The following is a 25614-nucleotide window of genomic DNA, read 5'->3' as shown; positions in this document are numbered from 1 at the left end:
GACGCAATGTCAGACTTATGGCGAAACATTGGCGATCAATTCAAAAAAAACGCCATTGAAATCCAACAGCATAGAATAGTGGAATCGTACTACGCACGTAAAGCAGGGCGAGTACTTTTTACCTGGAAAGATCACGAGTTTTAGGTTTTGTGAATCAACCGGGGGCCCCTTGTAACCTAGCAGGATACCTTTCATCAGAATTGCACGTCCCCCGAGCGCATTTGAGGACCATTTTCTTCATAACGTTAACTTTTCCAAGCGCACGCTACTGACCACCAGCATTGCACAGCGAGAGTGAACAAAGACTCATTATTCGTCGCAAATGACCATTTAACGCAGCACAGGGGTAGCAAACGGCTCCTGAAGTGCGCTCTTCTCCTTGAATGGGTTGTGTGAGGCTCGAAGAACAAGAACACCGACAAGGCGCCAATCAGCACAGCCGACCGCGGCTCTGTCTACAATCAAAAGGTCGGCGGTGAAAGCTCGAGAGCGTTGCGGACACTTGAGTGCTTGAACAAAGCGCAGCAGGATGAGGAGGTCCAGATGCTGTGCCAGGACACACAGCGTTGCAGAGTTCCCATCCGGTAGGGTGTGAGAAACTGGAATGCTGGCCCGGGACGAGGAAGGTCACAGCTCCGGCACCTGCTATCTTGCCGAGGTCAGCTCGGGGCTCGGTGCAGTTAAGCTCGGCCAGAGGATCCCCCCCCCCACCTCCACACGTCTGACGTCTAGACCGGACCACTGCTGGCCAGATGAACACCTCGCTGGGGAAACTGGGGGCCGAGAGTACTATTGTCCTTGGTGGGTACACGCAAACAAGGTCCAAACCCCTAAAACTCAGAGGGTCGTGTCACAGAGACCCAGGACTGGCATGATAAATTTCAATCTAAACTACAAGTTTTGCCCCCCCCCCCCCCCCCCCCCCCGGAGTCTAACGCACTTTCCGCGCCTTCACGCACTCTTGGAAGGATTCTTCTGACGATCCACCGCAGCTCCATCGTGACGACCATCTCGAAGCCATCCCAGTCTTCAAAACGGTTCCTTTGGTGACACGTTGAGCCAGGCGGTTTCTTCAGCACGAAGATTATTCTCATAGGCCAAGAACGGTATGTGCTGATTGATCATCTGGACCACCTTAAAGGGAAAAACTTTGTAGTAGTTTGCAATTGAAAGAAATTGTTTACGTCACTCGCCCTGGAACTGGAACACGCCAGTCGTTCCATTATGCAATAGAGATACACGCTTTAGATCCAGACTCTGACACCAAGAGGACTCCAGGAGAGCACTAAAATCCGGGATATCGTCTGCTTTTTTAGAAACTATTTGTATTGTGAAAAATGTTGTGAGGTAAACATCGTCCAAGCCTCGACCCTGCTGACCTTCCAGTCTCTGAACCGCTGCCTCTTCCTTTCCAGACTAAGCTCCGGACCAAATGAACGACAACGCTCGCTCGGCGTTCCGCCGCTTTACAAGCTAGCCGCGGGAGAGTTCAATTTTCCCGAGAGATCCCATTTTGACGCGATCTATTCTGAGTTTCCGCAGGTAGCCGGGTCACCTCTACGGGCTGCGGGTAAGTGGATTACATTCATAAAGAATCAATAACCAATCACTTAGGCCAACAGACTGGGGGTGGGGGTGGGGGTTCTGTATGGCTCGAACGTCCTTCTCAGCATGCACGGAGGGAAGTCTACTAAATCCATCACGAGTGAATTACGAGCCTCTCCTGCTCCTGGAAATGACGGGCGGCGGCTAATGAGGACAAATAGTAATGGAGGTCATTACGCCGGTGGCTTTCGTTGACATGCTGTTTCTGTCCCGCTTTGCCAGTCCTTTCGTCCTTCGCGCACGACGTCCGGGAGGCCGTCCGGTCTTGGCTCAGACGGCAACCTTGAAGCCGGGGACTTGTAGCCGTTATGTCGCTATATTGAGCTTTATTTTATTATGTTGGTTCTTCTCAAAGAAACCAAGATCACATCAGACTTTGGTCGAATAGCCTCTAATCAGTCTGTAGGTCGCACGCGGATCGTGGCCAGGGTAAACCGCTGCCAATTGTGACTCGGTTGTTTGACGCATGAAAGAAGGTAAAGCCGGACTGATCGATAAATAAAGACGGACTGGACCGCCGCGGTTCCACGTGAGTGTATTACCCAAGGTCGACTGGAATAATCAAATCTGGAGGAGGAACCACGCGCGGGGCAAAGACTGGGATGTCCAAAGACGTCCCAGAGGGACAGCTCGACAAACTGCGCGGAACGATGAAAGACTGAAACGTCCCGAAGTTTGTTTGTTGCTACGTGAGGACTCAAGACTTCAGTGTTCCGACACGAAATGACGGGAAAACGCGCAGCCATTGACCCCCAAACCGCAATTGTACTTAAGCTACGACACGTTTGTATTTGGATACAGGAGATAGTACCTTGCTCAGTGGTTAGAGAACCAGGGGTCGTGAGTTCGTTGCCCACTGGGGCTCCCGCAATCCCCAAGAGGGGTTGCGTCAGGAAGGGGGTCCGGCGTAAAAACAAAAAAAATTAGCGTTCATCTGAGATGACACGCTGTGGAGACCCCAAACGGGACAAGCCGAAAGATACCTCCACGCCATATCAGCGAGAGTTTGAGCCATTGAGCGTACGAATCCCACCGGAACCTTCCGTCTTTTTGCCTGGGGTCTCATCGTATCCAGGAAAGTCTGCAGGTGCTTGCTTGCAATTAAGACCACCGAAGTGAGAATATTAGTCCCCCCCCTCACCTAAAAAAAAAAAAAAAACCTGGAAAGCTAACAACAGTGAGTCAATCTATAGATTAGATTACCGTAATTCACGGCCTGTAAAGGAAATACCATTTGGTACATACATACGCCGCAGTTGTGGAAAAACCGCAAGTTCAAACGTGAGATATTTACAAACAAAGAGGGTACACACAGAGTTTAACGCTAACGCTAGCACCGATGTGGTAACGCTAAAATTAGCGCCACCGCTAACGTTTGTATTGCTAAATATAACAACTTGGTCTTCTTCCTGTATTTTTAACTACAGTGTGGTTAAAAAAAAAAAAATGAATAAATGTTGCAGTTCTAATCGGTAATCCTCTTTCCTCCGCAGCATGTCGGCGGAGGAGACGTCGCGGCCGAGGAAACCCTGAAACTGCACCAAGTCTCCGTGTCTCAAGCTGTGAGTATGACCGCGCTTTTGTGACATGTGTGTGTAATATTTCCATCAGCACGCTAACTGAATCGTCAAGATTACCGTAATTCCCGGCCTACAGAGCGCACCTGGTTACAAGCCTCACCCAGTACATTTGTCAAGGAAATACTATTTGGTGCATAGATACGCCGCAGATGTGTAGAAGCCGCAAGTGCCCACATTCAGACATGAGATATTTACAAAGAAAGACGGTTCACAGAAAGAGTTTAATGCTAGCACAGTGCTAACGCCAATGCCGTGCTAAAGCTAGTACTAATGCTGGCGCCGCGCTACTGCTAACGCTAACAGAGTCGGTTAAAATAAAACTTACCGGTAAATATCACTGAGACACGCCAGGAACACAGCAGCTAGCACATCGCTAACGCTAGCCCAGTGCTAACAAGGCCGCCAAAAATCACTGCCCCGGCACATATATTCCACCAGTCTCATTCTTACCTTTTCTGTTCGAGTGCCGCCTTGCGGCCATCGGGAAAAAAATGCACAAATTATCCGCATCACCGCATAAACTGCAGGTTTTGAAAGCGCGTGGAAAAAAGTCGCGGCTTGGAGGCTGAAAATTACGGTAGGTAGCTAGCTAGGTAGCCATTTGCGCCTCAGTATGACTACCAAGGATAACTTCATTACACATCACAGCATTTGTGCAACTTGGCTCATTTTTTGCCTTATTTTGAATAGTTTTCTTCATATTGTCCGAACTGGCAGTTTTCATGAATGACTTCGAGGCAGTGGAAATCCAAAATATAAGAAAACCACACTGATAGATGCGCATGATTTCACGATACGACACTGAATTATTGCAACTTTTCCAGCTATTTCTTTTGTGCGAGGTGCCGGTTGCGATGAATCGCTATAACAGAGCCGTCCGAATGTCTCTCCGTCCGTCGCCGTGTAAGTGGGCGTGTCCCGCGACATCCCGATGACACATCCAGTGACTCGCACATTGTTCCGGGGCGGCGGCGGCACCTGTTTTAGATTAGCGGCGGCTAATGTAACATTAACTCCGCTTCCTGTTCCACGCGCACGTTTAAGCGTAGTCCCAGAAGTGCGGTTAAAAAAAAAAAAAAAAAAAAAAAAAAAAAAAACGGGTCGCGCGCTTGCCAAACGCAGCTTCTGGTCACACACGCGGTCATTAAGCCCGAAACCACCAAAGTCTTTGTTTTCACTTGTCAGAGCGCTGAACCGGGGACGCCGGCTTTGGCCTGCTGCAATACGACCACTGCTCCGACATTTATTTTGAAGTACGGCGAACTCCCCGTTATTGCGGCGTAGATGTTCCAGACCTCACCGCGATCAGTGAAAAACGTGACTTCATATCGAGATGATACGAAGTCACGTTTTTTTTATATTAGTTTTAACACTCTCACATGCGTGAAACACACTTTTCAATTATTCCTCGGTCCCTGTTCTATCGCCGTCGAGATACCGTATGTGAAATTGGAAACTGTCGCGTACCGCCCCAGCGAGGAAATAATAACAGTTCTCCAAATAGACGCAAAGTGCGCTTCCTTCAATTTGTCACTGCCAATTTCATGAAACTGACACATGAAATTAGTAATCTTTGTATATTCTATCACCAAAATGTTCAAACAAATGTCGAACAAAAGGTCGTTAGCTTAATGCTAACACATAGCACCGTAGCTGGGCTAACATCTATTAGCGTAGATGCTACGGTACTCGCATATTAAGAAAGCTGATATTGTAACGGCAACACACAAATGGCAATAATCAAAGGTAGTGAGAACGAACCGTGATACTACATTGAAGGTGTACAATTTGGACTGTGTACTGTAAAAAACGGGAATAAAAAAAAAAAAAAAAAAAACTTAATGTGTTTGTTATGTCAAATTTCAAATGCAAATGATCTAGACGAAAATATACGTTCAACTGTACCATAAAATGCATAACCTTTTCCATGTTTTTTTTTTTTTTTTACCCAAAACTACAAGCGTTTATGAATTGAAGTCCGCGAACTTTGACCTCGTTTCCCCGTGTCTGGAAAAAAAAACGACTCATTTCGGGGGCGGAGCCACGTACGTCACTACGGGTGGACCTGCTATTGTGCCAACTGGTACCGTCCGGTTATGGCATCGGTTTACCATTTATGGCGAGGCAAGCGATCACCCGTAATAATTGCAATTATCGGATACTTCGTCGTCGTTTTTACGATGTATTCCGACGCCCGCTGTTGTTGACGCCGGCGGTGACGTCACGTTCCTACTCGGGTGTTTCCGCTTCCTTTTCGGCTTTTTTCAGCAAATACAGAAATGTGCGATCATTTTTTCCTTCATAACGGAATTCAGATTCAAATTCTGCATAAATAAAGGTATCATATTAACAAAAGGTTGCACTTATGACATTCCATACACTTTAAAGCCATATTTGAATATCGTTTCGTTCCAATCAAAAGCATCAGATGGGACCCGAGAGGAGTGATTTTTCAAAAATTCATTTTAATAATATACAGCCAGTTTAAACATATATGACCATGTTTCAAACTGCAAAGTCTCCCCTTTTAAAAAAAAAAAATCTGGGATTAGCGGTGTTGCTAACGAAGAATCGGAAAAACTGAGGGTTCACCGGAGCAAGACCGCAAGCAAGAGAAAAGGACCAAAACTGATCACGCCGTCATCAATCGTTAGTCGTTACAGTTTATCGTTTATGTTTATCGTCACCTTGGTCATCACAAAAACAAAACACTCTGACTCGGAGCTGCGGTCCAAAAGTTTCCGATCGCGGTCGCGTCCCAAATCCACGCACGACCTCACCTCTTGGCCTTCTTGTCCTTCATGATCTTTTTGCTCTCCTCCCGCCGCCGCTTGTTGACGGGGTTCCGCGGGTCGTAGATCTCGAAGGTGTCTTCGTCCTGCATGTTGGCGTCTTTGACCTTGCGGGACTGCTCGTCGAAGTGCAGCACGTGGCCCAGCCTGGACCAGGTTGAGACGGGAAGCCGGTCAAAGAGGTCAAGTGCCCATCGGCGACTTTGCGCCCGACTACATTCTGGATTTCAAAGAAATCCTTTGATATCTGGAATCCCAGAACACGGGCAAGTAAGTCTACTGTACCAAACCAAAGTCTTAAGAAGAACAGGACAAGTTCTAGGTTCAAGTTCTGGTTCCCATCTAGGAATTTCAATTTAGCGAATCCGATTACATTATTGATACTGCTTACTGCCCCTGCCTTGGGAAAGGATTCAGTTCTGCTGTCAATATTTGGATTTTTAAGCCCATCTGACACAACAACTTTAAACATCAAGACTGAAAACAGCCAGAGGAGAGCGTCGAACTTGCATCATTCTTGCCAGGATATCGATCAGCTCTTTTTTCAACCACCAAGTACAGACATTTTTCACTGGACATGCTCCCAATATAGGTGACAAAGAGACCGGTTCTCAAACTGAAGCGAAGGGGGTTCTGTATCCCGCAGGACTTCAGTTCGACTCTAACGCCGGGTTTCTGGACATCGGCGTGCAAGGGGCTACGGCGAGACTGAGGACGTGATACAACGCTACAGAAGCCTCTGCTGTTTGTTTTTATGGCTTTGCTCGCTCAGGTGGGGGTTGGGGGGAGGGGGGTACGCGCCGACACAGATGGAATAGTTTACCTCCTCTGTCCCAGACTTGACTTTCAGTGTCTGACCTGTTGTAACCCACATTCGGAGTGTGCAGCTCCTGCAGTGGCACACACTTCCCCACTGCTGTTTTTCCAGGAACGCAAGGCTGCCAGCCCCCCCTCCGCCTCCAGTCCCCCCGTGGGCCTCGCCGTACCTGGCGGGGGCAGCGCACTTGAGGTGTCTACCGACTACGGCTTCTCTCAAATTCATTACCCCCCCCCCCCCCAATCCCAACTCACACACACTGTTGGAGACTAATGGCAACAACAGATTGTGTTATTCTAAATCTCTCATTCACACACACATGGTATTCATTTCAAACTGGACTCGCTTCTAAGATCTGCGCTGAAAAACAGAATATGAGAGCCGGACACCGCGTCAGGACCCATTTCCTGGCGGCGGCAGGCGGGGCTGACGCGTGCGCGTACCGTTACGTACCCCCTGAACTTTGGCACCCATTAAAGCGAGTCGAGGTCAGACGCGCTATTGTGACATTTTCGTTGTCGTCGTTTCGGGCTGGAAAGGGCGGGGTGAACCGTAGCAGGTGCAGGTAACGGACTCGTCTCCCGGACTTGCCGTGTCCGACTTCACCCTCATTCGGACGCTAGAGCGGCGCACGGCTATTCTGTTTTCGGTCGCTCACCATCCTCTGTCGTCGTCCTCGTCCAGTTCTTCCTCGTCCTCCTCCTCCTCGGGGGCTTCACTGATGGCTGACGTCAGCTTGGACTTGAAACGGTTGAGCAGCTCCATCGTCTGGTGAGGGAACAAACGTAAATCCGACCGCGAGACCGCAGTCACCCGCCGTGGACAAACCGCGGGGTTCACCTGTTCTTCTCTGCCCGAGCCTTTCTTGCGCCCGTCTTTCTTCCGCTCCTCGTACTTCTTCCTCTCCTCCAGATACTCGGCGACGGCCTCGCTGCTCGGCTTTTTGCTCTCTGGACGAACGGGGCCGAGAGTTACCGGGCGGAACCGACGCCAAAACAGACCGATACTTACGGTGTAAAATTGTCAACGCCTAGAATTTTCGAGGCAGACTAGTGCCAGAACATCGCGCTCAGGATAATCATTTAGCGACATCTGATAATCGTGCCTCTCAACAGGAGGGAAAATACTCAAATCTGGCCTGATTTCCAGGAAGTGTGGATGCAGATAACGCAATTAGAGGCCGTGACGCTCGGCGTCGCGCCGACAACGCAAGAAAGCGACGCGATAGCAAGTGGTTTCACCTGGGACTGACGCGCGCTCGCGGATTCAAGACGGACGAGGCTCGGGGCCGCAACCTTGCGACCCCTCACTCCGTCTTCCTTCCTACAACTGTCGACCTACATTTGAGGCCACCGTTTTCCACACGAGCCCTCGACGTCGTCACGTCCTACAGAAGCAGCTGCTTTTCTCATCTCGTTTCAAGGAAGCGCTACGCTCCGGTACGGCGCACGTCTTTGGCCATTTCCGTTGGAAAGAGACCCAAAATATCTGACGCCTACCTTCCCACTTTTCGCCCCCCTTTTTGTTCTCCCTTGTAGGACGACGACATGCTACTAGTGAGGGAAAACTGTGCACCGGTTGACAACAGTGTGACATTCTATTAGTTAGCAATTAGCGCTTCACTCGTTGTACCAGTCGTGTGCAGATGTCTGCTAGTGCACAGTTTTGCCTCGTGTCCAGCTAACCAAGAGGAAATACTGAGTTCATTTATCCATCCGTCCATACTGCAAGTACCGTAATTTCTGGCCTGCACCTGGTTATAAGCCTCGGTACACAGAAAGAGTTTAACGCTAGCGCGGCGCTAGCATTAAAACTAGTAGCGCAGCACTTGCGTGAGTGCACCTGCTTTTAAGCCTCGGTACACGGAGAGTTTAATGCTAAAACTAGCCCACCTGGTTCTAAGCCTCGGTACACAGAGTTTAAAGCTAGTATCAGCGCTAACGCTAGTGTTAGAAGGGTTGAAAGCGTGTGAAAAAACTCGCGGCTTGTAGGCCGGAAATTACGATATTTTATGTCTCACACAAGGCACTACGTTAATATTTTGCAGAGCGGCTATTCCTAGGCCACGATGGAGACGCTCCCTAATCCGGTTTTTACGGATCCAAATGACCTCGAACCAAGCTAAAGCTCCCGATGAAATCTTCGGACCGTCTCGAAAGTTGCGGACCGGTTGGGCACAACAAGAAAATGTTGTGTTCCAGACGCAGTTGAGAAGACTTTTCCGCCGCACCGTCTGCCGCGAAACTCCCGACGTGAGGTCACCGAGCAGCAGTCGGTCTGGCTGTCTGGGGATGCGGCGTGATGCGTTGTTTTGTTGCGGGCGCATGACGGACGTCTGTGGCCGCGCTGACAAACATATGAACTAAGAGAAACCGCAGGGGAGGCCGGTTCCACGTCTGGCGGGCGAGCTAACGGCGGTCGCGTCCTTCAACGTGACGTTTTGACGTTTGAGGTGATTTATCAGTCCCTTAGTCATGAATTTGCAAATTGTGGGGGGAAGGCGGGGTAGCGCGACTTCATCCAATCACCGCAAATTTCTGGCAGTTTTGGCAAGGTCTTCAAGTTCTGACCTGGTGGAGCTGAGTTATTAGCAAGTTAAGGGTACCCATGTGCTACGTATACAGTGGATCCCTCCGGAACCGCAGTTTGGAAACTGTGGATTCACCTATTAGCGTCTTTTTGTAATGTAATTTTTCATTTTAAAACAATGTACGGGGGAGTTATCCTGAAAACATTTATCAACGGTTTATCCTTGCTTCTTCAAGAATATTTTGGGTTTAAGAAATGCCATTAATAACATTCCAGAACCTCCTTGTTGTGTTTTTAGCAAAGAAAACAAACCACCGGATTGCATAAACAGATATTTACAGCCAATGTAAAGTAGTTTTCATAAAGTGTAATTAATGTACGTAATTAAGTATTTGGGTGGCGCATAAGGGGTGCGGTCTTGTGGCCAACGTCGGGAACTGGAGCCAGTCGGCTCGGCCAAGTTCGTCTGCGTGTCGGCGTCTGCTCCTTGAGAGTGTTCTCGTTTTGTGTTTGTTTATATCCATTTGATTGAAAGTGCATCTTTGCAAGTAGGCGAGGGGATTGAAGTAGTCGAAAATGTCAGTGCACGCGCACGTATTTTTGTCAAAAGACGGCGACCAGTTCAGGGTGTGGTCCGAAGCTAGTTGGGACAGGCTCCAGCTTTCCCGCGACCCTTGTGAGGCTAAGCGGCTCGGGTGACGACATGACTACTCTGCTCATGAGCGACGAGCCTACCCAACTGCCTGTTGCGTCTTCCTGCTGCCAACCGTTTACTGCCATTGACGTATATATTCGTCAAGTACGTCTTTTCCAGGGAAAGTGTGAAAGAGGGTCTTGCCCATGCTTGTCTGTGAAATTTTGATTTTTAAACTGTTGTAATGACCAGCAGATCCCTGGAGATGGTGCCTTTGCCACGCGTCGGATTTGAGATCAGTAAAGCTTTTGAGTCGAAGATAACAATTAGGACGTCCGATTTTCAAGATATTTCAGTTTGTTTTCGCAACTGGGAGTGGAGACAGTCGGATTTACATTGTAAATAGGATTTGCTCTAATTGGCGCACGCATATTGAAACACTGCATTCCACGACATGGACAGCAACAAATGTCCGAAAGAACAAGACCCCGGATACAAGCGCCCGAAGTGAGTTTCCTTCGCAGGGCGTCCGGGATGTCCCTTAGAGAACGGGTGAGAAGCTCGGTCATCCGGGAGGGGCTCAGTGTCGAGCCGCTGCTCCTCCGCATTGAGAGGAGCCAGATGAGGTGGCTGGGGGATCTGATCCGGACGCCTCCCTGGTCCCACCGGAATGAGACCCCGGGGACGACCCGGGACACGCAAAAGAAGACTACGTCTCTCGGCTGGCTTGGGAACGCCTCGGGGAAAGGGAAGTCTGGGTATCCCTGCTAAAACTACTTCCCCCGTGACCTGACCCGCAAAAGCGGTAGAAAATGGATGGATGGACAGCAACAACTACTTTCGACAAAAAGCGAACGTCCCAGTGTTAAACGTCACACTTGGTCCAATCCCGCCTCTGGGAAACTCGTGGGTCGGCTTAAACCTCGCGGAAAAGACGGTAGGAACAGGTCTGGACTGTCGCTTCCCGGTGACCTCCGTGAGCGCGGAGGATATTCCAGCCCACGGGAGGTAGCTGCGTCCGTCCCATCTGGAGCTTTACAACGGTAACTCGCTGCCAAGATATAAAACATTCCTTTGGTTTGCAGGCTCTTGTTTTTGTTGCTTCAGTAAAATATTTGGGGTTTGGAGCGCGAGGGGAGATTTTGCAACTTCTTTTGTTTTTTGTTTTTTTTTTTGACACTTTAAAGACCCGATGATTTGTCAGTGACTGATTCGAGAACAATGAGTGGTTCGGTAATCATTTACTCAAGCGTTTCGATGCCAACGTGAAACGCTTCCCGGGTCAGAAGAGAACGCGAGGAGACGAGTCGAGCCGGCGGGGACGATCGCGTCAATGCGTGGGGGCTCGCGAACGCCGCGGTGGGAGATTTACACCGCCACGCCCACCCCGAAAGACGCGCTGCGGCCGTCCAAGAATTCGACATGATGAAATTCACTTTTGCTCCTGACGCAGGAGCAAAAAGTGACAAAAGCTCTTGAAAAAAAAAAGGAGCGCCGTCACGGGGGCTGAGCTGGACGCAAAAAGACTCGAAATCGCGACTTGTGGCTCGTTTCGGCCCCCCAGTAAGTACGAAAACAGATAAAAACGCCCTTAAGGGTTCCACGTGTGGTTCGTCGTGTCATTTGCGGGAGAACGCTCGAAATCTATGCGGTCCCCGAATACGTAGGAAGAGGAGGAAAGTATACATAATGCTTTCATCTTTTGTCATTTTTTTAAAGATATTAACTGTACTCACAGCACCAGCATTGCACTCTTCCAACCAATTAGGCAATGGATATTTCCACACAAATTGTGGAGTAACACATGAAGACAGGTAATTTAACAAAAATCACGAGACTATATTTGTGTGAATTTTACTGCTGCACCGTGGAACACCTGGTAAAAGCGTTGGCCTCACAGTTCCGAGGTCCCGGGTTCAATCCCGGACCAGCCTGTGCAGTGCTTGCATGTTCTCCCCGTGCCTGCGTGGGGTTTCCTCCCACATCCCAAAAAACATCCAACATTAATTGGACACTTTAAATTGCCCCTAGGTGTGATTGTGAGTGCGAGTGTTTGTCTCCATGTGCCCTGCGATTGGCTGGCGACCGGTTCAGAGTGTACCCCGCCCGCTTCCTGCCCGTTGACAGCCGGGATGGGCTCCGGCACTCCCCGCGACCCTTGTGAGGATAAGCGGCTAAGAAAATGGATGGACGGACATTACTGCGGCTTCCAGAGAAGCCTCCGTGTATTTCCGTGAGTCTGAATTATACTGCCGCCAAGTGGTCATGCCTCAAACACCAGAGAGCAGGACAATGTCAACTGAATTAATGCAACAAAAAAGGTTAAACGTGTTCAATTCTTGACATTCTATTGAATAATGTCATAACTGTATGTTTTTAATAAAGTAAAATGTCGAAGACTGCTATGTATTTTATTGAAAACTGTACAAATGGACAGACTGGAACGGATTAATGTCACTTCTATTGGTTTGAATGGGTAAAGGTGATTTGAGATACATGTTTCGAGTTACAAATGTGGTCAAATTCAACTTTAATCTCACGGCAAGGGCGTATTTTGTGGAATTTCTTTGCGGCAAACCTGGCGGTGGTGGGACGAGGGGCGAATGAGGTTGTTTTTCGGAAGACGGAACAGAGGCAGCGTAGCAAAGGGACGGTCGCCAGCGCGGTCGTAAAACATGTCTACCATTTACTTTTTGTTTGTGTAATTTTCTCACAATAATAGCGCCTTGTGGCGGAGAACAATAGACGTCTGCAACTAATTGACACAATCGGAGGCCTGCTCGTCTGTCTTAGTGACCATTAGCCGAGAATGTAGCGCGGACCACCCGGCTTCCCGAGTGGCCAGAGATTGCTCGTGGCGGTTCTCCGACTCCGTTGAAATGTGCCTCGGCGCAGTTAAGCGGGACACTACGTGATCGGTTTCTTTAAAAACAAACCATGAAAGCGCAGAAACGCGGTCGCACGTACCCTCCTTGACTTCATCGGCGGCGGGCTTCGGGCCATCTTCTCTTTGCTTCAACGCCCTCAGCTCCTTCTTCAACTGGCGGACTTCCTTGCGCAACTCCTCGCTGGGGAACGACAAACATGCCGCCGTTTAAAAGGAACAAACACACAAACGAGGGCATACGGCAGGAATGTCCACAGCGGCGGGTGGCGCGACGGATTCACACAGGCAATTTATGGAAAGTCAGCTAAATGTGTACATTTGTAAAGGAAATACCATTTGGTACATACTGTACATACATGGGCCGCAGCTGTGTAAAAGCCGCAAGTGCCCACATTGAAACACGAGATATTTACAAAGAAAGATGGTACACAGAGAGTTTAACGCTAGCGCCGCTGCGCTAATGCTAACACTAGTGCCGCCACGCTAATGTTAATGCTAGCACCGCCGCGCCAACACTAACGCTTGTGCCGTGGTAACAGGGCAAATGGAAGAAAAAACATACTGGTAAAAATCACTGAGACGCGGCAGTAACACGCAAGCTACATAATGGCGTCTTGAGATAGAAGCACTAAACAAACAACAAAATAATTCCCGGCCTACAGAGTCCACCTGGTTATAAGCCTTACCCGGTACATTTGTAAAGGAAATACCATTTGGTACATACTGTACATACGCCGCAGCTGTGTAAAAGCCGCAAGTGCCCACATTGAAACACGAGATATTTACAAAGAAAGACAGTACACAGAGAGCTAACGCTAGTGCCGCACTAATGCTAGCACCGCGCTAACAGGGCCGGTTAAAAAAAAAAAAAAAAAAAAATCACACCGAAAAAAAATCACTGAGACACGGCAGTAACACGCTAGCGCAGCGCTAAGACGGCCGAGCCGGTAAAAGTCACTTCCTCAGCACATATATTACGTCTCTCTCACTCTTACCTTTTGCGCTCGAGTGCCCCCTTGCGGTCGCATTCGCTGCAGCTGTGTAAAAGCCGCAAGTGCCCACATTGAAACTTTGAGATATTTACATGGAAAGAGTTTCATGCTAACGCTAGCGTCGTGCTAACAGGGCTGGTTAAAATAAAACTTAAATGGTAAATATCACTGAGACACGCCAGTAACACAGCACCAAAACGCTAGCGCAGTGCTAAGAGGGCCCGTAAAAGTCACTTCCTCGGCACACATATTCCACCGGTCTCACTTTTGCCTTTTCCGCGTGTTGTAGGCCCGGAAATGACGGTAAATAAAATAAAAATCGACCAAGCGACTGTTTGCGACTTGAAAAACTCAAATCGGGGTATCTGTTAGCCAACATCATGTTTCTATTTTCATTTCCAATGGGAAATTTTTGAGTCTGAATCCCAGCAAATTTGAGGTTGACCAGTGTTGCAACCTCCCGCTGTATATCACCCTCATTCGCATTATTTATGGAACTACATGTGTCACATTTATGAGTAACATCTCCCTCCTCTCTCTTAGGCGGTTTGCGGTACTGAGGGAAAAGTCCTAACTGGTCATCCTTGGAGCGAAGAGGACCGTTTGAGGTCCGAATCAGTCTTTAAATTCCTGACGCCTCAGTACGAGTGCCAGCAAACGTTTATACGCCTGCTCTTCAAACGTTACGTAAAGTTTTCAAGAAGAGCGGATAAGACGAGCAGTAAAGGGGGGGGGGGGGCGTTGCAGCCTCTTTGACCGGCGAAGTCGACCCACTTGGCGCCGGAAAAAGGACTCTTTCGGGGCGAGAAGTGCCGGTCAGGTCGGCCCGCGCCGCCTCGCAGATGTTTCTGCTGGGGACCGGAGACGTTTTTTTGGGAAGGCTCTGACGCTTAATGCGCTGCTGCCGGGCTCTCAAAGCTCAGGTAAGCTGCAGCGTCTCGAGGCCCCCGCAGCGGAAACACGCGAGGCATCTCCAGACTAAACAACGACCGCCTTTGTTTTCTGAAGTCTGCCTCTCCGGACCGACGTCCTTTTCCTCGACTTCGCTAGATTACATTAGACGTCTGAACTCTCGTGTAGCTCTACGCCACTCCCCCCCGTTCTTGAATCATGGAAATGACTAACTCCTCGCTGCCCCACATCTAGCACCTCACGTTTGGCCACCGCCGGTAAAGAAAACTCATTAAGAATAGTTTACCGCAATTCAGCAAGACGCCTAACAGTAAAATAATTCATTTTTTTTCCGCACAGGATTTAAAAAAAATATACCGTTTAACATCGTTGTTGTACGTCTGCATGTGTTGCGACGCCGTTTGTGTTCAAATATCTGTTGCTTAGATTTGCCGGCAACATCAAAGCTGTTCATTAGCTTGTCTATTGCGTTTTGCATCGTGTGTTAGCATCAAGCTAACAGACCTTCTAAAGTACAGCACCGCTGTGCGGTTGCGTCATTTATTTAATAACTGAAAATGCGACGGCAACGACGTAATCAACAGCGCTTCTGAGAAACCCAAAGACCAGCTTTCTTTCGACCGATGCGTAAACCAAACGCGCGTATGGCGGTTTTGCAACAGTACAGAGTCAAAAGGCCGGCGGGGGGGTGAAACATCGAAAAAGGGGTGCGCTTCCGCATCTTTTCAAGATACTCCGCAGCTGCTGTCCCTCGCTCAGGAGTGAAACTCAAACGAAAGAGCTGCGGGTGATTAACTTTTCATAAAGAAAGCATATGAGGTGACTGGCGTCGGCCCAACGACTCCCCCGCCGATTCAGAACCTCCAGAAGACCCCGGGTGTCTGGCAGGCGCGCGAGCGGGCTGACACGGGAATGTTGCGAGGCTTAAAATAGCCGCGTGACGGCTCGCGCGCCTCGTTGAAAACTCTATCGGTTTGAGGGGTTATAAATAATACAAATATTGGCCCCCCTAGGGGGGGGGGGGTGTACAGTACTTGTCATTTTTGGACATGTCCGAATTCCCGTTTCACAGCACTCGGAGTGCGAAATAACGGCCAAATGTTCAAATAACGAGAGTGTTAAAATGAGTTAAAGGTATCGTAAAACAAGTCAGACTTCACACCTCGCGGTGTGGCTTTTGCGCAGCGAGGAGACCGCAAAGGGCGACGGCGGCGGCCGAGCGAGTGATGCGGACCGATGCGCCGGGTGAACTCGGCTTAGGGGGGGCCGAGGGTGGCTGGGGGGGGGGGGGGGGGCACTCCAACGGCTTGGGCCCCGGGCCAAGCAGAACTGTGCGCCAAGAGAGCAGGAATCCAAACCTCCACGCAGGAATTTGCATGACTCGGCACGGCGATCCAGACCGACGCGCAGCCCGCCGCGGGTCCCTGTTTTACAACGTAGTCTCCTTGCGAGGACCCCCCCCCCCCACCACCTATCTGGCCCCCGCCACGATGCTAGACAGCAGAGCGTCAGCAAAATGTTCCCGATGTTTACAATGCGCTACGGCGCAGTTTTTATTTACAGTTTACGGAAAAAATTGTTATTAAAATGAACGGCAATGTTCCCCTGCTGGAATTTTTACTGAACTTCATCATAGAGTGACAAATTTTTGAAAAATAACATATTGAATCGAGTACGCTGTGAGGGAGAACAAAAGCTCAGGAATACTTTAAAAAAATGTGCTTTCATGAGTTAGCTGATTTTTTTTTTTTTTTTTTTAATACGGTCCCTCGATGCCGCAAATTTTCACCCCCAAATCTGTACAAGCTCTCAGGTATTCTACTTTATTGTTATCATTATATATATTTTTTTTGTAAGTCTCAGGAGTGCGCGTCTGTCTGGAAGCCTTTCCAAGCCGCCCGCCAGCCGGCCGGGGAGCGAGCGCCCCATGCCGAGCAGATGTGCTGCGCCGGGCCAGAGTTCTGTAAACCTGGCAGCTCCCAAACGTACACAATCCCGCAGCCAAGCGCTGGATTATTTCAAGTGGTTTTTCCACGCACACACACAAAACAGGGCCGCATAGCTCGCGGATCCCTGCGAGGCCTCAGCGAGAGCGCGTCGGACGCCGTCCAAACGGAGCCGGCGAAGGCGGTTCTGGCCGGGCCCGCCGCGTGACGTCTGATGACCCACTTTGGGACGCGGCCGGTCCCGGGGCGTGCCGTCACCGACTCTGCGGCTCGTGGGCGACGGGGATGATGTAATATGACAAAAGTAAGATGGCGGTTAACTACCACGTGCCGAATTATTCCTTCTTGGAATGTCCGCCGTCTGTTATTAAAGCGAAAAACTTAACCGAATTATATGAAAATGATATTAAACGCCGCGCGGCTGCAGGGATGTCAGATGTACGTGACGTGCCACATATCACGTCGACGCTTTTCCTCGGCCCGCGTCTGAGGTTGGGAACGCGATCGGTTTCGTGCCCCGATTGGTCCTCGCAGTGCCGTCGGGGGAATGGGGAAAAACTGCTGCTGCTGTCAACCACTGCCCTTATCCAGACCCTCACAAAACGCTCACTCCATCCAACCCGCCGTGGCCAAAATTTGCGGGTAACTCACAAGCCGCCGACAGATTCACAACTGCCTTTCGCTGCAGCAAGATTACGGCAAAGCGCTACTTTTATATTAGATAGGGCTTGGGCCTGACCACAAAAACAGCCAACAGATGATTTTTAGCGGATAATAGACTTTGGCCAAAATATCTACGACTAGTTGTATAGAGGCGGCGCGGTGGATCGGCTGGTAAAGCATTGGCCTCACAGTCCCGAGGTCCCGGGTTTAATCCCGCCTGTGTGGAGTTTGCATGTCCTCCCCGTGCACGCGTGGGTTTCCTCCGGGTGGGCACTCCGGTTTCTTCCCGCATCTCAAAAACCCATTCCTGGGCAGCGTCCCATTTTTTGGGACATCATGACTTTCACGCATGATATCCTATGTAAAAATATTGAAGTGTTTTAATCTGAAACCATAATTTGGTACCAGGAGAGGAGAACTCGTCGGTCAAAGTCCCTTCCTGACCAAACATGGCTGCCTCAAGTACACGTGGAGCGTTTTCCGGGAGAAGAAAGGGAGAAAGAAAGGTCAGTATGCGACCAAGTTTGTCTTCAAAATGCTAATCCATCAGTATTATTAATGCGCAAGTGTCGTTCTAGATAAGAATTCATTAATAAACATATCTCTAGTATGTACCACTTCACAGAACTGATAACATACCCGTCCCGCGAGAGGGTACATCTTTTTTGCCCTATGTTTTATGCGTTAAATGAAAAACAACCCTAGGTGCGATTGCACCTTGTTTGTCTCAACGTGCCCTGCGATTGGCTGGCGACCGGTTCGGGGTGCACCCCGCCTCCTGCCCCGTTGACAGCTGGGATAGGCTCCGGCGCCCCCCCCCCCCCAAGAACCTCGTGAGGATAAGCGGCAAAGAAAATGGATGGATGGATGTAATTATCTAGACAAGCAAGCCAGCTACGAAATTCGCCGTCAACGGCTTTTTACATCAGCGAGAGTGTACTCGGAAGCGTACTGAGTCCATCTCTGGTTGTTTTGGTCCACATCGTGGGGGGTGGGGGAGTGTGAAACCCACCACGGTGCCATTAAAAACTGACTAAAAAGCGCCGTTACATAGCTAACTAACCGTGGAGATGACGAACAGGAAGCGGACCGGCTGTCTTCAGCCGCCGACGGCGAAGTGATGCGCAGGGGCCGACATATGGAAACACTTTGCTTCCCCCGTCAACTACCGCATAACACGCATTACACGCAGATGCCGGCACACACACACCCTCGATTCGAGCTGCAAACGAATACGTCGTAAAACAGGTTAGCGGTCGCGTAACACGCCGACGTTAGCTAGTGCCTCAACTTTTGGCAGGCCAGAAACGGCGGGACAAAATGTCGATATTTGCGTCTGATACTTTATTGACACAATAGATTGGAATATGGATACTGTTATACATACAGTGTTGGTATGCCAAATATGAGTGTAGTCATTGGTGTTAAGGACGAAAGTTGGAGACTGAAAAAGCGGGAACTTTATATGTTAAAAAGCTAACTTTAGCCTGGGTTGTTACCGGAAGTTACCAAGTCCTCACTGCACGTGTATGTAGATGTGCATTTGTTGCTTTACAAAACCTTTATTTCTAAAGGTAATATTGTTGATGGCGTATTCAACTGTTTCAGAATCAGCTAAACGCTAAACAAATCATGTGACTGGAACTCTTGACGTCCTCAGCCTTTAAAGACGTAATAGTGTGTTAAATACACTTTAAAAAGCCTTTATATTTCTTTTAAATTCTCTTTTTACTATATTTTTATATACAATACAATACAGTGATATTTTTCTGGGGGAAAAAAAGTATTTTTAAAAAATTGCTTGTGTGTTTTGTTTAGCGCTGGAACGGATTAAAGGCATTTCAGTTCGTTTTAAGGGAAAAAAATGATTTGACGTAGACTGTAGTGTACGTTTAAATCCGACACTGACGGGGGGGATATGAACTGTAGTTCCTCCTTGGCACTGGGACCAGCCATAAGCTTGGACGGCGGCAGAGGGGTAGGGATAGTTGGGGTGTTAGAGGCCCCCCCCCCCCCCCCAACAAAATACAACAATGCCCCCTTTGTGCAAGACTAACAGTGTACCTTGCAGCCTGCTCTGTGATGCCCTGCCAAGACAAACCACTGTGCTGGGTTACAGTTCTTGTGGCAAAACAATTTGTTCTTGTGTTTCATAAACTACACTTGGAAGGGGGGGGGGGGGGGGTCGACAATGCGCGTTTGCGAAAGCTACCTGTCGACGAGACCGCCGCCGGTCGCGCTCTGGTTTTCGCGCCGCCGGTGCCTCGCACATTCGTCGCGTTCACGAGCTTAGCGGAGCGTTACGTGATTTATTTTTCACGCGTAATTGCGATTATAGTTTGCCGCGAATCAAAAACCTCGATTTCGCTACCTCGAGAAAGTAAAACAATTCAAATTGTTTATGGTGTTGAAATGAGGCAGATGTTTAATGACATCAGTCCTGAAATACATGGACATATTCCAATTTATTGAGATGTATTTGTATATTTTGCATCGCAACACAAAGTAAATAAAATAAATAAATGGATCGAACACGCACCCCCTTGTACCTTGAAAAACTTGCAATTTATCGCTTTCACCCCTCCGGTTTATGCGGTGATGCGGCTAATTTGTGCATTTTTTTTCCTAACGGCCGCAAGGGGGTGGGGGGTGGGGGCGCTCGAGCGGAAAAGGTAAGAGTGAGACCGGTGGAATATACGTGCCGAGGAAGTGACTTTTACAGGTCCGGCCCTGTTAGTGCTGTGCTGGCGTGTTGCTGCCGTGTCTCAGTGATTTTTACCGGTATGTTGTTGTTTTTTTTTTAAACCGGCCCTGTTAGTGCAGCGCCGCTAGCGTTAAACTCTGTGTACCGTCTTTCTTTGTCAATATTTCATGTTTCAATGTGGGCACTTGCAGGTTTTACACAGCTGCGGCGTGTTTATGTACCAAATGGTATTTCCTTTACAAATGTACTGGGCGAGGCTTATAACCAGGTGCGCTCTGTAGGCCCGAAATTACGGTACTGAATCTGCATGAAATCTGATTAATTCAGGGTTTTGCTCCAATAATTTTTCCCCTCCTTTGAATTCCCGAGTAATAACCAAACTTCCATTTGACAAATCCCTGGTTTATTGCCATAAATTCCTTTTAATTAATTAATATTTTTCCAGAGTTTTGCGAGCCCAGTCCAGTCGTTGGGTTATAATAACTTCAGTACACCTTCAAAAGTCGCCAGGCCACGGTCCATATATATTAATATTAATGAGTTGTGGCGGAACGATAGCTTTCATATCAAAAGAGAAACACATTCACACTCATCTTCAAAACAAGTCTAAATACAATGTATCTATTTGCTCAGAAGATCTGATGGTTTAGCGGTAGACGGTAAAGCGTTGGCCTCACAGTTCTGAGGTCCCGGGTTCAATCCCGGCCCCGCCTGTGTGGAGTTTGCATGTTCTCCCCGTGCCTTCGTGGGTTTTCTCAGGGTGGGCACTCCGGTTTTCTCCCACATCCCAACATGAACTGGACACTCTAAATTGCCCATAGGTGTGATTGCAACTGCGGCTGTTAGGCTCCAGCACTCCCCGCGACCCTTGTGAGGATAAGCGGTGAAGAAAATGGATGGATGGAAATTTTATGGTTTAAGTCCAATAACTGACTTTTGAGCCAGTAACGTGTTATTATGCCACTTTTATGATGTAAATAATGGTATGAATTGAGTGATAATTAAAAAAAAAAAACTATATATTTAGCTGTGAGTGAGTGCATAATATCATATCAAAATCAATGACCAACAACATCAAATGTAAAATATTTTGCATGGTGAAATTGAACGGGAGCAGTCAACCCACTCAGCAAAGTGGAGATCAACAGCGCCCCCAGCAGGGAATGACATTGCAGTACAAGCATCACTCAAAGATGGAAATACTGTCCGCTTTTTTTTTTTTTTGGTGATTTGATATAAAATGTGGAATTCTCGTTTGTTTTGCAGTCGACTTCAAGAAGTGGGAGTGAAAACGTATCGAGGGAGTTGTGGGTCTGGGGTGGGGGTTGGGGGGTGGGAGGGCGGCAGTTGCGGTACCTGCGGCTGCTCTTCTTCCCCCGCTCCTCGTCTTCGGGTTCAGGCTCGCCGGCTTTTCCGGCGCTTTTGTCCTTCTTCAGCTTGGCCCTGACCAGCTCGCTGGCCTTCTGGCCCTCGCCGTCGTCCTGGAGGGGCGCGACCGCGCGTTCACGTGATTGGCGGTGAGAGCATCCGCCGAGCTCGTCGAGCGTGACCTACCTCCGCTTCGTCTCCGGACGTCTTCGCTCCTCTTGGAAAGGAGGAGTGCGACGACACGTAAGACGTTTTATGTCAATTATTATTATTATCATCATCACCGTGACGATCAATGCTGTATTACTTATCGAGGACGGGAACGGAGCTGAGTCTGGGATCGTCCTTCAGGAGGTCGTGGCTGCTTTTGCTCTTTCCTTTCAGGCTCTGGGGAGACAACGGAAATAAGCGGTAAACCACTCGGGGGAAGCAGCGCTTTAAATTAAAATTAAAAATTAAAAAGCGGGTTCGCTACCTCACTGACTTGGTTGACCATCTCCTCGTCTTCTTCGGCCTCCTCGCCAAACGACAGCAGGCTGAAGTTCCTTCAGAGATGAACAAATTCCGTCATTTCCGGCCTACGAGCCGCGACTTTTTTCCACACGCTTTCAACCCTGCGGTTTATGCGGTCATGCGGCTAATTTGTGCATTTTTTCCAACGGCCGCAAGGGGGCACTCCAGCGGAAAATGTAAGCGCGAGACCGGGACCGGTGGAATATATGTGCCGAGAAAGTGACTTTTACTGCTCCGGCCCTGTTAGCGCTACGCTAGCGTGTTGCTCCCATGTCTCAGCAATTTTTACTGGTATGTTTTTTTTTTTAACCGGCCTTGTTAGCGTGACACTAACACTAATGCTAGTGTTAGCCCGGCGCTAGCATTGGTGTTAAACTCTCTATGTACCATCTTTCTATGTAAATATCTCATGTTTCAATGTGGGCACTTGCGCCTTTTACACAGCTTGCGCGTATGTATGTACCAAATGGTATTTCCTTTACAAATCTACTCGGTGAGGCTTATAACCAGGTGCGCACTGTAGGCCGGGAATTACGGTACATACAGTGGCGCCCTGACTATCGAGCTTCAGCTTTTCCGGAGCCAAACTTGGAACTCAAAGTACTTGTATCTAAAATTGTATTGATCCATTGAAATTAATTAAAATATATACATAAAACACAATAATACCAAATTAAAGAAAAATTGAATTTAGCCAGTCTCTCTCTCTTTCTCTCTCACACACACACACACACACACACACACACACACACACCACACACACACACAAATTCCATCCAAATGAACTATCCATCCATCTGTTTTCTTAGCCGCTTATCCTCACAAGGGCCACGGGCAGTGCCGGCGCCTATACCAGCTGTCAACGGGCAGGAGGCGGGGTCCACCCTGAACTGGTCGCCAGCCAAAAGCATTCCCCTCACACGCTGATGAAAACCCTACACCAGATGTAAAAAGTCTACACACCCCTGTTCAAATGACAAGTTGAAGGGCTGTACTTCTCTTCAAATGTCAGCTTGCGGAATGCAACCGTTACTTACAACGTTATAAATGAAATTGTTTCGTTTTTTGAAGCAAATACATTTGACCATTTTCGTAGCCGCTTATCCTCATAAGAGTTGCGGGGAGTCCTGGAGCTTATCCCAGCTATCAACGGGCAGTAGGCAGGGTACACCCTGAACCGGTCGCCAGCCAATCGCAGGGCACATCGAGACAAACAGCCGCACTCACAATCACACCTTGGGGCAATTTAGAGTGTCCTATTAATCCATCCATCCATTTTCTTTGCCGCTTATCCTCACGAGGGTCGTGGGCAGCGCTGGAGCCTATCCAAGCTGTCAAAAGGACAGGAGGCGGGGTCCACTCTGAACTGGTCGCCAGCCAATCGCAGGGCACGTAGAGACAAACAGCCGCACTCACAATCACACCTAGGGGCAATTTAGAGTGTCCAATTAATGTTGCACGTTTTGGGGATGTGGGAGGAAACCCAGGCAGGCACAAAGAGAACATGCAAACTTCACAGAGGCGGGGCCGGGATTGAACCTCAGAACCGCGAGGCCAACGCTTTCCATATGAACCACGACAAACATGAACTTACTTTGTGGCTTTTGACTGTGATTTCTTTCCTTCTTCTTTGTCTTTTTCCTTTTTGGTTTTCTTGGTTTCACGTGGCTCAATGTCATCAAAAGGGCAATGCAGCACCTACAATTGCCCCCCCCCCCCCCAAAAAAAAAAGTACAATACAATGATTGAATCCTCACAACTTGAGGACCCTGAAGGTCTCACCTCGGCAGTTCTTATCTTGTGGGGATTCAAAGGTCTTTCGTTGCTGTCGCATTCCACGTCCGCCAACCTGAGCATGTTGTAGAGGGTGTCTCCGGTCACCTGGACAAAAAAAAAAAAAAAAAAAACTGTTTTTGTCGCTGTCAGGTGTACAACCGCGGGAACCGAAGCGGCTCCGTTTTAGACTGACTTTGGCGAAAATAGTGTGCTTGTTGTTCAGCTCGTCGGCCCGTCCCAGAGTGAAGAAGAACTGGCTGCCGTTGTCGTGCGTCCCGGCGTTGGCCATGGCCACCAAACCTCTCCGGTTGAAGCGCAGTCTGGTGTGGAACTCATCCTGGAGGGGGGCGCGCAGAGGCAAATGTTAACACCCCCCCCGGGGATCCTCGCACGTGGCGGAACCATCGGACTTTTGCAACCCGGAAGAACATGTGACATCATCACTCTGACGGAAAGGCCTTCGGTCGGTGAGTTTGACGCCTTTAATCGGAAGCGTTTCCACCTTGAACGGCATCCCGTAGATGGACTCTCCGCCGGTCCCCGTCCCGGTTGGATCTCCGCCCTGGATGATGAATTCCGGCACCACCCTGTGAAATATTGTCCCGTCGTAGTAACCTTGAGGACCCAATCAGAGTTTAAAAAAAAAAAACATTATTTGAGCACATGACTTTAAAATAGGGATAGAACATTTTTTTGGATGATCTTATTATCCTTTCCTGTTTTATCCCCCGAATCAATTTTATATAAAAAAAAAATTCAGTTAACTCTCTAAAACCTTTTCGAGGCTGAGGGCTACTTCGTGAGCACCGATCGTATGAAGGGCCACGTGACCCGTTTGTGGCAAATTTCAGACTCAGTTCATTACACGTACATAAAATATTTTTGTTTGAATTTATTGTAGTAAATGACATCTCAGGTATTTTAAAATTTTAATTCACGTAAGCAAGTCCGATTCAGAATTTAAAGCACAAATAATAGTGACAATTTGTGGCCTACGGTATTTTGAGAACATTCCTCGCGGGCGCCTTATATGGTCCTCGCAGGCTACCATTAGCCCGCGGGCACCGCGTTGGTGACCCCTCGTCTAAGAGATGCTGCTGATCACGTGAACTCCCTCCACTTTTACATTTGTTAGAGGTTAAAACAATAATCAAAAGATTAACATGTTAGCTATGTAGAGATTTCTGCAAATGTTATTTTACTATCGAAGACAGTGCAGAGATTTATCTGCTTATGTTTTTGTTTAACTTTATGAGACGTGCGGCTTTTTGGTCGAATTTCAAAACAAATATGTCAAATTTAAATATGAGCAAATTTAGAAAAGTCTTTAGTAAACATATGCTCAAAAAGACATTTAAATGAAGTGTTTAAATTTTTATGTCAATATTTGCCCTTTTGCTACGAATGAATATCGGCTTCAAATATCGGTTATCGATCTTCTTGCTTGCTTGCTTGCTACTAATCGCTATCGGCCCTGAGGGAGACCGATATCGGTCGAGCTTTGCTTTTAGTTTGACAATTTATTTACCTTCCATGCACAGCTGCACGAAGTTCCGACAGGCTTTCGGAGCTTCCTTGGACCACAACTCGATGTCAATGTCACCACCTGAGGTCTTTAACAAGACCTTGAACGACAAGTGAAGGGAATTCATTCACACAAAAAATGGTTGGCGTTAAACGTGCCACAGTTGATTCCGCTCACCTTCCCGTTGGTGGGTGGTTCTTGAATGTATATGTTGCTCATTTTCACGACCAAAAATGTTCCACGCTATTTTTTAAAGCTTGCCTTTTTGCTTTTATTGTGCCAAACGGTGATCAACAGCGACAGTTACAATTAAATCCTTTTTCTGCCTGGTGCGATCGTAATGTTTACGTCCCCGCGCGAGGGGTGTTGCC

At 48.5% G+C, this 25614-nt stretch overlaps 1 protein-coding gene and 1 long non-coding RNA gene across 2 annotated transcripts; one reads left to right on the top strand and one right to left on the bottom strand.

Moving 5' to 3' along the window:
* Positions 1-942: 942 nt before the first annotated feature.
* On the top strand, positions 943-18788 carry LOC133491185 (uncharacterized). Its single transcript, XR_009792363.1, has 3 exons — positions 943-1570; positions 3099-3167; positions 17766-18788. It is a non-coding gene; the product is annotated as an uncharacterized LOC133491185 (long non-coding RNA).
* cwc27 (CWC27 spliceosome associated cyclophilin) lies at positions 5631-25601 on the bottom strand. Its single transcript, XM_061802106.1, has 14 exons — positions 25421-25601; positions 25247-25343; positions 24221-24333; positions 23912-24055; positions 23725-23823; positions 23537-23640; positions 21905-21974; positions 21737-21816; positions 21616-21646; positions 21418-21542; positions 12925-13025; positions 7635-7744; positions 7453-7562; positions 5631-6124 (listed from the first exon to the last, which is right to left on the bottom strand). Exons 1-14 carry the CDS (start codon positions 25460-25462, stop codon positions 5962-5964), a joined length of 1389 nt encoding a protein of 462 aa, XP_061658090.1. The 5' UTR covers positions 25463-25601; the 3' UTR covers positions 5631-5961.
* Positions 25602-25614: the final 13 nt, after the last annotated feature.

Source organism: Syngnathoides biaculeatus, chromosome 17 (genome assembly GCF_019802595.1).
Source record: "Syngnathoides biaculeatus isolate LvHL_M chromosome 17, ASM1980259v1, whole genome shotgun sequence".
In the NCBI taxonomy this organism is placed as follows: domain Eukaryota; kingdom Metazoa; phylum Chordata; class Actinopteri; order Syngnathiformes; family Syngnathidae; genus Syngnathoides; species Syngnathoides biaculeatus.
Note: the sequence above shows the minus strand (reverse complement) of the source record. Positions and strands in the feature narration are given on the sequence as shown.

Excerpts from the sequence above, each read along its gene's own strand:
- cwc27 (XM_061802106.1), bottom strand. The coding sequence starts at position 25,462 with ATGAGCAACATATACATTCAAGAACCACCCACCAACGGGAAG. Across the intron at positions 24,334-25,246 it reads CGTGCAGCTGTGCATGGAAG|GTTACTACGACGGGACAATA; the intron begins GTAAATAAATTG and ends TGGGTCCTCAAG. Across the intron at positions 6,125-7,452 it reads GAGGACGACGACAGAGGATG|GCTGGGCCACGTGCTGCACT; the intron begins GTGAGCGACCGA and ends AACCTGGTCCAG.